Source organism: Odontesthes bonariensis, chromosome 12 (assembly GCF_027942865.1).
Source record: "Odontesthes bonariensis isolate fOdoBon6 chromosome 12, fOdoBon6.hap1, whole genome shotgun sequence".
NCBI lineage: Eukaryota > Metazoa > Chordata > Actinopteri > Atheriniformes > Atherinopsidae > Odontesthes > Odontesthes bonariensis.
Genome location: NC_134517.1, coordinates 20,491,726 through 20,505,017, shown reverse-complemented (window position 1 = coordinate 20,505,017; position 13,292 = coordinate 20,491,726). Strand labels below are relative to the sequence as shown.

Sequence of the window (13,292 nt, the reverse complement as noted above, 5' to 3'; positions counted from 1 at the left end):
AGAGAACTAAATGAGAAAATGGAAGTCCATTGGGTAGCTGCTATGTCACTCACTTGCCACTCAAAGCACCCCTGCTCATCATAGCGCACAATTTAAAGCATATTACGATTTGAACAGGAGTTACACGAAGAAAAAGAAGCTACCATAAAAGCTATCATTCCACATACTTTTCATTTGAAGTTAAAAAAACACAAAACAAGACCAGCAAAGACGATGCTTCTGGGTTGCCGTAGTGTATTCGTCTGTCTTTAACTCCACTAAGGGCATTGTAGGTAGGAAAGCTAACTGTGTTGGTTTAGTGTCTTAAAGACCAGAGTTTGATATAACCTGCACGAAAAAAAAACATTCTTGGTGATGAAAGTCACAAAAAGCGACCAACTTACTTCATCACAACTACAAAAACCTCAGTGTCACCCATACTGTGAGCAGTATTGGAGCAGAAACACCTCCATGTGATGTGCTCGTGGATTTTTGTTTCTTGAAATATATTAGATTGATTGGTAACTCCTCAAGCACACACTTCAATAAGCCTTTCTCTAGCTGAAAACAAAGCAATGCCAGCCGGCTATCTCCCAGTCATCCGTGCTCTTCAGTTGTCTCTTACCAAGTGCATCGCATTAAAACACAACCAATTCTATTTTTTCAAGGTCAAGTCTGTCGCTCAGAGAGAAAAAAGGAAGGTTTAACTTCTCGAGTGGTTTCTATGTCATGTTTGTAGTTTCTTCAGAGGCTCAGAAATAAAAGGATTAAGAACTGTTTTAGGTTTTCCGAAAAATCCTCAGTTTTAAGAAGAGTTTTGTAAAGAAAGCCTCAGGTCATAATAGGCTAACTCATCTGTCCGTCTACTATATTGACAAGGGGTTGAATTTGTAGACCGTGTAAAAGAAAAAGGTTCCAGATGGGCAGTGCTTCTTCCTTTTTATTTTCATTGAGTGCAGACTGGACATTTGCTGGTTGTATTACATGAACTCATGGACACCAACCAAGGGCTCTTTTCATTTGTCTCATTTCAGCCTCCTTTTTGTCTCCTTTCTCCTCCCTCCTCATGCCCATTACCTGAAAATGATTAACGGCCAAATGTTTTGAAAGAAAATATCTCAAATATTAAAGTACACCCACAGGAGAGAGGATCGAGGAGACAGGAGGCTTGTTGGAGGAAGCTATAAGTGAGGGTACACCAGTGTTTCCTTTTCCTGCACCCTTGATGTCTCGAGGTGTGGCACACGAGTCCTATTCTTTAAATTCAATTCAAAGTAAATATCTACTCTACCCATATATTTAATACTCATCTCACAGGAATAATTAGTGTTAGGCTACAAGTTGAATGTGTGTTCTGTCGCCTTGCTTCCTTCCTCCTCATCTCTGTCCTTGATTCCTCTGCTCACATATCTGGGGGGTGGGGTTAAAACAAGAGGAGAGCAATTTGGGAAATGGCATAATGGGTGAAGGTGGTTGGCAAGTCAACTTCAGTAGATATCCCCACAACTCAATACATAGACGTCTTTGATATGATGTCAGAGCGATCGTTTCTCCACATCTTTACATAAAACGATCTTTATTGCTCTTTTAAACTCACTCTCTCGGGGAGTACCTGAAAACCTGTGAAAACATGTCTATATCATCTTTTGTGTCTTTGAAGAGAGCCTTTTCAGTTTGACAAAACAGTCTGAGGCTTTGCTTTATATTTTGAATCTTTATTTTTTGCTATTTTAGGTGCAAGGTGTACTTAAAGATTATTCCATTTTCTTTTTATTGCATCATGCAGTGTTGACGTGATTATTTTTCACCGCTCAATCATGACATAACATACTTGGATACATTTATATTATTTCTTTTAGATGACATCAGTCGAGAGAGTGGTTGAGTATGCAGAGCTGGAGAGTGAGGCGCCTTGGGAGACGGACAAGCAGCCTCCAGATGACTGGCCCCAGACAGGCTCCATCACCTTTGACAGAGTCGACTTCTCTTACAGTGCCAGCGAGCCTTTGGTCCTAAAGAACCTGAGTGTTGTCTTCGCATCTAGAGAAAAGGTTCTTGTCTTTATTCCCACCTGTGCGTGTTCAGCGGAGCGCTCAGCCTGGGACTTGATATGCAGCCGAAGTAGAAGCTGTGCTGTGATTCTTTTTTATGTGGCATTATTTTCTAAATCAATTATTAAAGGGACATCGTATTGTGCGGCTGAATCTTCGGGACTATACCATTTGTGATTCATGGAATACATATCATGTAATTAAGACTGTTCAAGTGGATCCATTTGTTTCCAATTTGCATTTTGAGCTACCTGACGATGACAACTATTTATTCAGTATAAGAGCGAGAGAAGAGGCTGAGAGAGGGGGAAAGGACTAGAGAGAGACGGAGGCAGAGGGAGATGGTTGAGGATGATTGAAATTGTGTTTAATGCAGGGGGTGTATTTTGCATGGTTATGGTTGGCCAGAGCGGCTGATTTCACAATGGATGGGCTGATAAGTACAGAGGCCCAGGCTCTGACAGCCCATGGGAGGGATCCCTGCACATGCTATGGGGGGTAAAAAGCATTGTTTATCCTGACTTTTCCCTTGACACCGTTTTACCTGCACCTTGTGGCTATAGCAACTGCATTTATATATTGAAAATAATTCATCAGAAAATACCGTACTAAGAACACCACAGCTCTCCATTTCTAGAATAATTGGCGTTTTACTTTTCTCCCAAGAATTAGACAGTCGGGTCAATATCCAGTTTTCACTCTTGCATTTCATTTGCCACACTGCAGCTTAACTGTAGTTCACAATATTGATTTTGGTGCCTCCTCTTCAGAGAAACCGTTGCTGGTCAGTAGCTCAAAATGTTCTACATGCGGTTTCATAAGCACATCAAAGAGGATGGATCAAGTTAAAGTTACAGAAACAGTAGCACAGGCTGCTGAGATGTCTCTTCGGTGTTTGGTGAAGCCCTGTCAGTACGAAAGGTTTTCCAACTGACTGCGTGATAGATATAACAAGCATCATCAGTTCAGTTCAGGTGGAACAAGCTGTAATTTGTCCAATGGTTTCGTTGTCATTCCCTTTACTGGATTCCACCCACGGTGCAGAACAAAATGAGTCTGCGTCTTTCTGGGCTCAGCTTTTTGGCAAAAGTCTTCTGAATAAAACACTGTCAGCGGTTTGTTCTTTCCTGCTCTGCTGGGCTTCTAGTCTTCTTCAGGTCTATGCTCTGCATTAGCAGATGCAGGTAATCTTTTATTCTCAGACTCGTCTTAAGATGGATACATTGTTTTGAACTATTTATTCAAAGTTATATACGAAAATGATATCCCATTGTCAGAATTAATTAGACCACGCCTATTTGAAATAATAGGAGATAATTAAGAATGCAATTAAATGTCCATACAGCGTCTCACAGCTGGACAAAGAAAACCACAATTTCAGATTTAATACCACATGGTGATGGCAGCATTATTCTGTGGGGACATTTTTCTGTGGGAAGTTCTGGGGTGGCAGCTAGGATAGATACTCGCTTTACTGAAGGTGCATTTGGAAACACTGCAAAAGGTCTGGACTGACCCAGCGGAGGTCTTGACCTGAGCTCAGCGGCACGATTGCGGAGATGAAAACGGTTACAAATTGACACTTCACTTCACAGCCAGCTGGGTCTAACTCGAACCTTTTTTAATTCATGTCTCGTTTTTTTGTCCGTTACTGAAATGTTATGGATTTAACAAAAGCTCTCTCCACCCTAGGTTGGCATTGTTGGACGCACCGGTGCTGGTAAAAGCTCCCTGATCTCTGCCTTGTTTCGACTGGCGGAACCCGAGGGACGAATAATGATCGATGGCTTTCTGTCTTCTGAGATTGGTCTGCACACGCTGCGCCAGAAAATGTCCATCATCCCTCAGGTGCCCACGAACATTCTTAGATTTGTGTCTTGGTAGTTAAAAATGACAGAAATTTGATTGGCATTAGTTCAAAATAGAGATGTTATATGTCATTAAGTACATCGAGCACTCTGACAAACTATTTGTCCTTTTCTAAATCTGCTTTGTTTTGTCAGCTTCTCAAAGGTTCTGAGATACCTCACGATTGAGAAATGACAGAAAAGTCAGATGAACGATGGCAACAGCTTAATGCTCTGCCTCCCCTCCCTTTTTTTCTTCTCCTTACATGCTTGGCTTTAAAAAAGCTAAAACAAGTGAGGAGAATTACAGTCATCACTCCGGGGATTTCTGAAAGTGAGACAAACGGATGCCTTGAGACAGTTTAACTTTATTTCCGCTTGTTGAAACTGATACGGCATTAAGAAAATGCCAGCCTGCGGGTGAGTGTCAGCAGAGTGGAGGGAGGGGAAAAGACTCCCACGGCCCGTACTGTGAAGAGAGCAGTTCCCCATCCCTGACAGAGGATTAGCCCTCTACCCCCCAAACATGGGAAAGCTGCTTAGAAGACGTCTCCCCCATCCTCGCACACAGAGTCCCCATGTACACCTTCTCTTAGCCCAAGTCTCAAACATTTCTAGACTGCAGCCAAGATGCCCAAAAACAATTTCATTAATGCCTCTTTGATTTGATAGCTTGCTGGCATCGCTGCTTCTTCAGATAAAGTTTTACTTTCTGGTCTAAACTAGTTAGTGATGGATGTGATGTACGTTTGATGGGATTTTGTTTACTCTTTCTGCCTCTCCTAGAGGGAGAGACTTGATAAAAGTGGCAGGTTACGACTCAGAACTTTAACTCCACATCCATCTGTATCACATGCCGGGTGGCATTTTCATTATGCAGGCAGCGCTCTGAGAAGTGGAGTTTCTCTGTGCTGCATTCTTAGTTTTTCAACTTCATAAATATGTTGAGAAGTCTCTTGGATTTACAAAAATAAATCTGAAAGCCTCGTTATTCTCCTGGAAGACGGAGATGAAATGATATCCGTTCAACCTTTCAGCTGAAGGGAAATCTTGATTGCTCTCTGCGGTAGATTTCACATAGAATCTAAGAGTGGTGTGTTACTATACGTTGCCAGAGAGAAGTTTTATTATTCACCACCTACAGATTTGATTATGATAAGCTCATATTAGCATATGGCATTAAAAAGGATCCATTTCAGTCTCTATTGAATTCTCTGGAAATACATAGTATAAAATGAATTCTATGACAAACAGAGGGCTTAGAGTTGGTGGAGCACATAATCGGTCTATGGAAAGCTGTGCTTGAAAGCAGTTTTTAACAGCCGAACACTGAATCCTCAATTAAAGTATGTCGCAAAACTAGTTTAAGTTTGGACCTCTGCTGGCTTAATGACAAGGTGGTATTTTTTGTGACAGAGGGAAAAGCTCATTGGAAGTGAAGAGGTGGAACATTTTGCTGGGGCACAGGTAGCAGGGATAAGGTTCCGAAGCTTTATTATTATGCATGGAAGCTCAGCTGTTCGTCCTCAGTCTTCAGATCCACAGGACGTGATTTGTTTGGGGCGTGATTCTCATATTTATTTCTGCGTGTTGTGTTTTTTCCTGTGTCGGTTTCACAGCGTTGGCTCTGACGCTGACCTGTAGGAAAGCAGAGGTAGAGGCATGGACGGTGTAGTTTCTGCAACTTTTATGCCAGACACTGTCACACTGTGTGGTCAAAGAGGGGAACCCAAACGCAGGCACACACAGGAAGCCGCTGGACGAAGAAGAAAAAAAAAAGAAACGATATTAATAAACGTATTGACTTAACAGAAACTAAAAACGGGAATCCAAACAGTCTAGACGGAACAGCGCTGTAACTTCTCATCCACTACACGGTGCACTGTAAACTCATCATGCGGTACACCAAAAGTAGTGCACAAAAGCTGTGCGCTACATTGATCGAAAAAAAAATAAAAAATAGTACATCATGCATACCAGCCTGGATCTAACAGCTATGGAGCAACAGAATGTGCTCCATTCACTGACGCTCATAGCGTCTTGCCGTGTTTTTCTCACCCACTGAGATTGCAGTAACCCGTCAGGATTTCAGAATTAATTTGTTGATTATGCACCTGAACCACATGTGAAACAGAAGTTGTTCAGTCTAAACAGTCATTTTGTTAGAGACATGCTATTACGAGCTTGCTTTTGCCGCAATGAAGGCAAAATGGTTCTGAAAAAAAGTGTATACAAAGAATTGTCCTGTTTTAACACCTCAAATGACTTTTCTTGTTATATTAATTCACAATTAGTAGATCAAAGATTATTCCGTAGTTGCAGCTGCAGTTTGTGTAGTTGGATACAGTCCAACCAGAAAGATTTCTGTATGCATACAGTGTTATGTCAGTGTTGTGGGGACAGATGGAAATCACCAGGGCTGAACTGTGACTCCCAAACCTGGGCCCTCTGTCACTTCTTCCTTCGTCGGAGAAAAATAAGGCAAGGCAAGGCAAGGCAAGTTTATTTGTATTGCACAATTCAACAACAAGGTGATTCAAAGTGCTTTACAGTTACATTAAAACAGTAAAAAATGAAAAGCCCGATTTAAATTTTAAACAAAAAAGAAATAAATTAGAACAATAGATAAAATATGATAAAATATGATTAAGTTCTGAAACTCAAGCTTCAGATTTGGAGCTTTATTCAAATGCAGCTGAAAATAGGTGTGTCTACAACCTGGACTTCAATACACTGAGTGTTTCAGCTGATTTCAGCTTAAACAAAAGAAATTATACCTTACTTCTGTCCTCTCATGCGGTTGTCCAGCAACAAAAGCTGACGATAGCAGAGTGCAATTGAAAAGACATACAGTGAAACTGCTAATTCTCCTTATTAGTATTCACACCACACACACACACATAAGCTGTATGCTGTACGAGTAGTCAGGTGACAAATCCTGAAATGGATTGGGCCGGCACAACCAAACACACAAAACTGACTCAATTACATGAGACACAAACGCACACAAGCCAAGCTCCAGTGACCAGTGGTGACCACAAACAAGTATTGAGACTGTTAGGCGATAACTAATATTAGATTGGAACCTTTTAAATGCGTGACACGTTTTGTTTGACAAAAACAGTTATTATATAGATTTAAGGTAAATGTGAATTATAGTATTACTTTTATGGTAATTATGGTAAAGTTTAATCGCTGGAAAAAAGCACATCAATTGTTTTCTTAAATAGACTTTAGCAAAGGCTGCGCAGGGATCAGAATGAAAATAGGAGCAGCTGGCACTGGCAAAACTGGTGGCAATGGGCTGACAAAAAACATTGTAAGAGGTGCCCTTGTTGCTTCACCTTTCCTCTTACCAAATAAAGAAGAAAAATCTATTTAGATAAAATCTATTTAGATAGGTTCCCAGATTTAGATCGGAACACCTCACTGTTCCAACAGAAACCAGTAACACTCACTGTATGATGATATAAGACGATAAATATCCCTTTAGTTCTGGTTTAACATGATGAGGTTTAACATGAGCAAAAAAAATAAACGTGTTAGATCAGTCTGAGGTTGAAACTGTGGAGGATCTCTTCTTCTTTTCTTCTTCTGCCGCAACTTTATCACCTACAGTAGAATATAATGACATCATACTCTGAACTACAGTGAATGATAAGAGAAATTTATCGCGTTAAAAGGCTCAATCGTGTCTTCTTGAATGACTTACATGGTTTTGAGGAAGTGGTGAAATTTAATGAAGAAGCACTAAACCAGCCAAGTGCTTTGTTATTTATATTTAGCCTACAATAAGGCTTCTGACGTTGCGTCCGACCTAACTGCAGACATTTTGCACTCTGCTTCTTACGTCACCACTGGTTCTCGTTGGCTGTCAGCCGCAGGGAGCCAAAGGTGCATCTGAAGGCACCAACTGAAATAGGTGGGATTCCACCACAAGCCCGCCAGTCAAGTAGCTGAACACACTTGAAAAACTCTATGCAAACCTATGCTATCCATCCCCTCAGATTTGGCGTGCAGGTATCCTTCCAGCGTTAGTTTATGTGACATGTAGCTTCATAATCATCAAGCGCGGCTGCATTCAAGTTGCATCCGAAAAATGCGTCGGCAGCTGTTTACCCCTATCCCTTTGTGATTCCTCTTTCTAGAAAACACTTTACAGAGTAAGTGAACAAGCTGACAGCCTGGATGAGAAGCAACAAAGGAGCGAGCGACGTTCACAGGGCTGTACCAAGGAAAACCTGTTCAGAATAAAACAGGAAGTAAAGAACAGAAACAACATGGAATATCTAAACAAAAACACAATTAAAAACAGGGACCATAACAGACATTTAGCCTTTGAAACCCCTTGTGTACCTTACTTTTCCTACTGGCACAGTTGCCAGGTGAATGTATCATGTCTCGAACTGAGGTCACATCATTTGATGAGTAAAACTGAGTCATCACATTGCCTTAGATACGATGAGGATACTATAGACTCATCTGATCTGGTTTCGGATAGCTGCTGCCCAACAATGTCAATCGCATCTCACTGAAGTATTTTCTTTCACATGGTCATTATAACAACTTAAGTGCCAGAGACACATTGTGATGTCTCATAGGAAATCCCGGTTATGTTTGCTCAATGACAGAACAATGCAGAAACAATGCCGTATGATTATCTACAGTAGCTGTGTACCACGAGAGGTAAGAGGGACCAGCCAATTTTCACTTTTATGAATACATGTATGACCTGACACTGGATTCCTTCTGTTGATCAGGTTTACCACAAACAGAGAGGCATGTTGGAACAGTCCCTGTGGACATACAGGCTTTTAGCTTTACACTGTAATGAAGAGCTATATTTACTCTTCGAAAGAAGACTGTGAGGCTGAACCTTCATTCAGGTTCATGGCTTACCATAAATACATGTCTTGCACATCCTTGATGTCTGAAGTATGCGGTTGGCCTTTTGTATGGGCTGTCAGCTGATGTGATTACCACTAATGACAGAAGCTTGTACATATGGCAAATTTTGGTTTCTGGTGCCCACTTCTGTGCAATTCTTTTATGCATTATATAAGTAGAAAATCTTGCACGACTATTGTCCAGTAGCACCAGTGCACAAACTCTGGTTTTACAAGTAAAAAGATCAACGTATTGAAGCATAGCTGGTGAGAGCATTGAAAAGAGTTCCAGAGAGGACCAAGCTCTTTGTGAACATCTTCCCCTCACACATTGCCGAGCAGTCTTCGATAAATCCTATCTTAACCCTTTTATGCATCGTCCCCCTTGTCATTATCTTAACTGGCTACGGCCTTCTCTTTCTATATCCATCTATCCACAGGACCCAGTTCTCTTCACGGGCACCATGAGGAAGAATCTGGACCCTTTCAGTCAGCACACAGATGAGGACCTGTGGAATGCACTCCAAGAGGTACTTCAGCATGGCTCTGAATGATTCCCCCTCACCAGCCCAGGGGGGGGATCCCTCTGTCCCCCTGTACAATGCTGCCATTCAGCCTCCCTGCTCGCCACAAGTCATGGGGGGAAATCCCATTAGGGCCATGGGGCCCAGCTCAATGTGCGGCTTGTAACGGGGAGCCATTGAAAGTGCTGGGGGAGATGTGTTTGGGCAGTCAGGGCAACCAGGATGAAGGCTCCCCCCACAGTGAAGGGCTTCAGCTCCTGGTCCTGCCTCTGAATGGGTTTGGTGGCCTGGATTAAAGCTAGAGGCTGGCCACAAGAGAGCACTGGCCAAGGTCATCAGTGGACCTGGCTCTCCATTGTGCCAGCCAGTTAATGGGTGTGTTTGGATGGCTCTTTAAAGACATCTCAACAGGGTGCCTTTATGCTGGAGTAATGAAGGGTTGGGGCTGTGCTCTCCCTCTCTGCAGGTGCAGATGAAGGCCGTGGTGGAGGAGCTACCCAATAAGCTAGAAACGATGCTGACTGAGTCAGGCTCTAACTTCAGCGTGGGCCAGAGGCAGCTGGTGTGCCTGGCCAGGGCCATCCTCCGGAAAAACCGCATCCTCATTATAGATGAAGCCACAGCCAATGTGGACTTGAGGTCAGGGGATATGTCCAAGTTATACTTAACTTTATTCACAAAGTTATAGTTGTAATTATTATACATCGATGTGGGAATGGTGTACAATCCAGATTGATATGTACTGATATTTTCAAGTCCATAAGTATTTGACCACCTGTTGCCTCCATGCACCAATGCAATGAGTTAGAAATGAGGCAGTAAATACATGACCAAAGGGCAATGTTTCTGCTCTAATTCTATGGCTTAACGAGAATATTACAAGAGTTGCACCCATATTTACATGGTTTCTCAATTTTAAATTTGTTTCATGGCCTGTTTTTTCTGTCTTTTTGGTTTCACTGTTTCAAGACAAATTAAGGATGTAAAGGGTCAAAGTTGGATCAAGTAGCTGGATATGCATTTGATAGCATTAATGGGAGCTTTCATATGGCTCATGAATATATGTTTTTTCTTGCAAAGTCTAATTTGGCCTCCTTTTCGTATGTTTTTTTAAGTAAATGTGGTAAAAATGTATATTTACATCAATTTAGGCTACTCATTTTACATTTGAGTCTGTGACAGATTACAGTATGAGAAAACTCCTATACAATTAATTTGATATTTTTGCTAAACCGCTTAAATTCAAGTTGAAAGTCTGCACTTCAAACACAACTTGACAGCTTCATTTAAAATCTACCGGCTCTGGATGCCTGATAGCCTTTATACTCTCTGTCAGCTACTGCACATATCTTGCTGCTGATGAGCCATTGTTCTGGGGCAGCGTAAAATCCCTGCCCAAGGCTCTATAGGAAGAGAGCGTTTTTCTGTTCTCAGGTGTTGTGTTCCCTGCCCCTTTAGAACTGACAGCCTCATCCAGGAGACTATCCGGGACAAGTTTCAAGAGTGCACAGTCCTCACGATTGCTCACAGGCTCAACACTATCATTGACTGTGACAGAATACTGGTAAGTAAGGACGCGGTAAATTTCCATTGTCCGGCACTTCAGTCAGTATATTGAAATGAGGCTCTTGTCCTCGTACAAGTTCGTGACAGAGAAAGCAATTATTAAAAAGAGATGAAAAAAAACAGCCTTTCAGTTTAATGCTTTTAGCTCATTTTTATGACAGACCTTTGCTACTGTCTTCTTTGTCTGTCTGAAGTCTGAACACAATGGGCCTCTCATTACGTTCAGACTTTTTGGAATTTAAAGTTTCCTGCCCTCAAATGTGCCTCATGTTGATTTTTTATTGTTTCTCCAACACACCTGAGATCCAGAGCTTACGGACACCTCTTTCCATTATAATCAGTGCCTCGCAGCACAATCTGCTGATTAAATTCCCTTCTACTGCAACAGCTGGCCTGACTTCTCCCTCACAGCATTCTCTTTCAGTGAACCTACGCCTGTGCCACTTGATCTTTGGCCTTTCCCTGCTACTGCCTGCAGAGGTGCCAATTAGTGCCATTTGTGGCAGCATTTGTTAATCCTCTATGGAAGACGGGGCGTGACCTGGTGGCTTCTTGGGCACTGAGAGGGTTGCTGAGAAAAGCCAAGTATCACACAGTGGGGACCGTTTCACACCTACACTCGTGTTAAATGCCCCCCACTCACTCAAGGAGAACTAAACAGGGACCTGTTCTATCCTGTAAAACGGAGAACGCTTTACAGGATAGAACCTCCGTCTCCTGCCAGCCTGCTCCAAAACTTTTATAATAAGACAGCAGGTGCAGAAGTCTCCCTTTCACACTAAACACTCCCTGAAACTAGGCTTTACTGATAACAAACTGCTCATTACTGCTGTAAGGGGATCGGGCTTGTGAAAATTAGTCTATGATATAATTGCAGCCTCTTTCCAAACTGCTTGAACTGGCACTATTCTTTGTGTGGTTTGCGAGGCATGTGATGACACAGAAATGATGGTAATTCACGAGCGCGTCTTAAAGGTGTGATTGTTGGATTTGGCTGAGGACCACCCCTATGCTTCTGCGATGCCCGGGTAAATACACGGATAAATCACTGATCTCTCGTCTGTCAGAGTCAGCGTACTTGACTTTCACACTGCGAACAGGTTGCTCTCTTTGTCAATGGCTCTTCCGCGCAGAAATGGACACTGGTGTTTGCTGTTGCATGAGTCACATAAAATGGATGGTTCCTATGTGCACCCAACTACTGTTTCCCCCATTCAACTTGCACTGTCTGCATGCCTCACTCAGCAATGAAACAGCTGAAATGTCAGTTTTCCCCAAAGCAAAGTATACAGCCGGTGGCTCACACACCCACCCGCTATTTATACTGTGTGTGTGATTGCAGGTTCTGGACGCTGGCAGGATCCAGGAGTATGACGAGCCTTACGTGCTGCTCCAGAACCACGATGGGCTCTTCTACCAGATGGTCCAACAGACAGGCAGAGCAGAGGCTGCGTCACTGCTGCACACAGCCAAACAGGTAGCCCGATCCACTTTTTGTCCCGGGACAGGTCTGTCACTAAATAAGAGACCATTTGTGGCACACTAATCCCAGGCTTTCTGTTTAGCTCCAGACTTCATTGCTCACCTCCAAAATAATACAGCTAAGATGTGCATAACCCTGACAATGCAAAGACACTTGATTACCATTTTAATTCAACGCCCACTTGGAGCATCACCATTACATTAATTTCAAAAGAGAAATTGCCCCTTTGTAGATTTACATCCACTGATGCTATCAAAGAAACTCTCCGCGCAATCTTTTTTTTCTCATAATGTAATTTTGAGATCATTTTAGCGATGATTCTAGAAAAGCAGCTTTCATTGCACTGTATCTTTTTTTCATTTTTCAAATATTGGGTTTAACTTCATTGCGATTTGGGATAAACTTTCTATGGGGATTACTGTAATGGAGAATGTCCATATTTTTTCCCTGTGAAATTCATTTGTGATGTATTTCCCCCTTCAGACACTGAACAGATAAGGGGCTGGCTATTCATTGTTCAATTCCATTTTATGTGCATCTGTCTGGGACCACAGATACCATATTGCAACTTCAAACAGGTCTTTGTGAAATAAGAAAAAGTAGGCATCATTTCATTTTCTCTCTGTCCCCCGCACAAATTTATCAGCAGAACTGTATCTTCCCAGCCAGGGAAGTGAAATGAGTAAAATACTGATTTCAAAGACTCAGCACACTGTGGTATTATTTGGTATCGTCTTTCCCCGCACACTGTAGGATTGGTAGTGACATTGTTCAAGCCCTTACGTTTTCTTTTCTTTATTGTAGGGTGCTCTCCTTAGATCAGATTACTTCGGCATCCAAAACTGACTAGCGCCACTTATTAAATACTGAGATGGTCCACATGTTGTGTGTCAAGTTTCTATAGTTGTCAGTCAAGGTTAAAACACATTCAATAATCTGATATCAACCTCGAGCTC

General features: G+C 42.1%; 1 protein-coding gene across 1 annotated transcript in view; it reads left to right on the top strand.

The window, feature by feature from the left end:
• LOC142396632 (ATP-binding cassette sub-family C member 4-like) overlaps positions 1–13,292 on the top strand; it is a 41,226-nt gene that overhangs the window by 26,578 nt on the left and 1,356 nt on the right. Inside the window, exons 25-30 of the mRNA XM_075479574.1 lie at positions 1,839–2,030; positions 3,723–3,878; positions 9,204–9,293; positions 9,754–9,926; positions 10,746–10,851; positions 12,196–12,330. Of these exons, the coding sequence (XP_075335689.1) occupies positions 1,839–2,030; positions 3,723–3,878; positions 9,204–9,293; positions 9,754–9,926; positions 10,746–10,851; positions 12,196–12,330 (852 nt within the window). The remainder of the gene's footprint in view (positions 1–1,838; positions 2,031–3,722; positions 3,879–9,203; positions 9,294–9,753; positions 9,927–10,745; positions 10,852–12,195; positions 12,331–13,292) is intronic.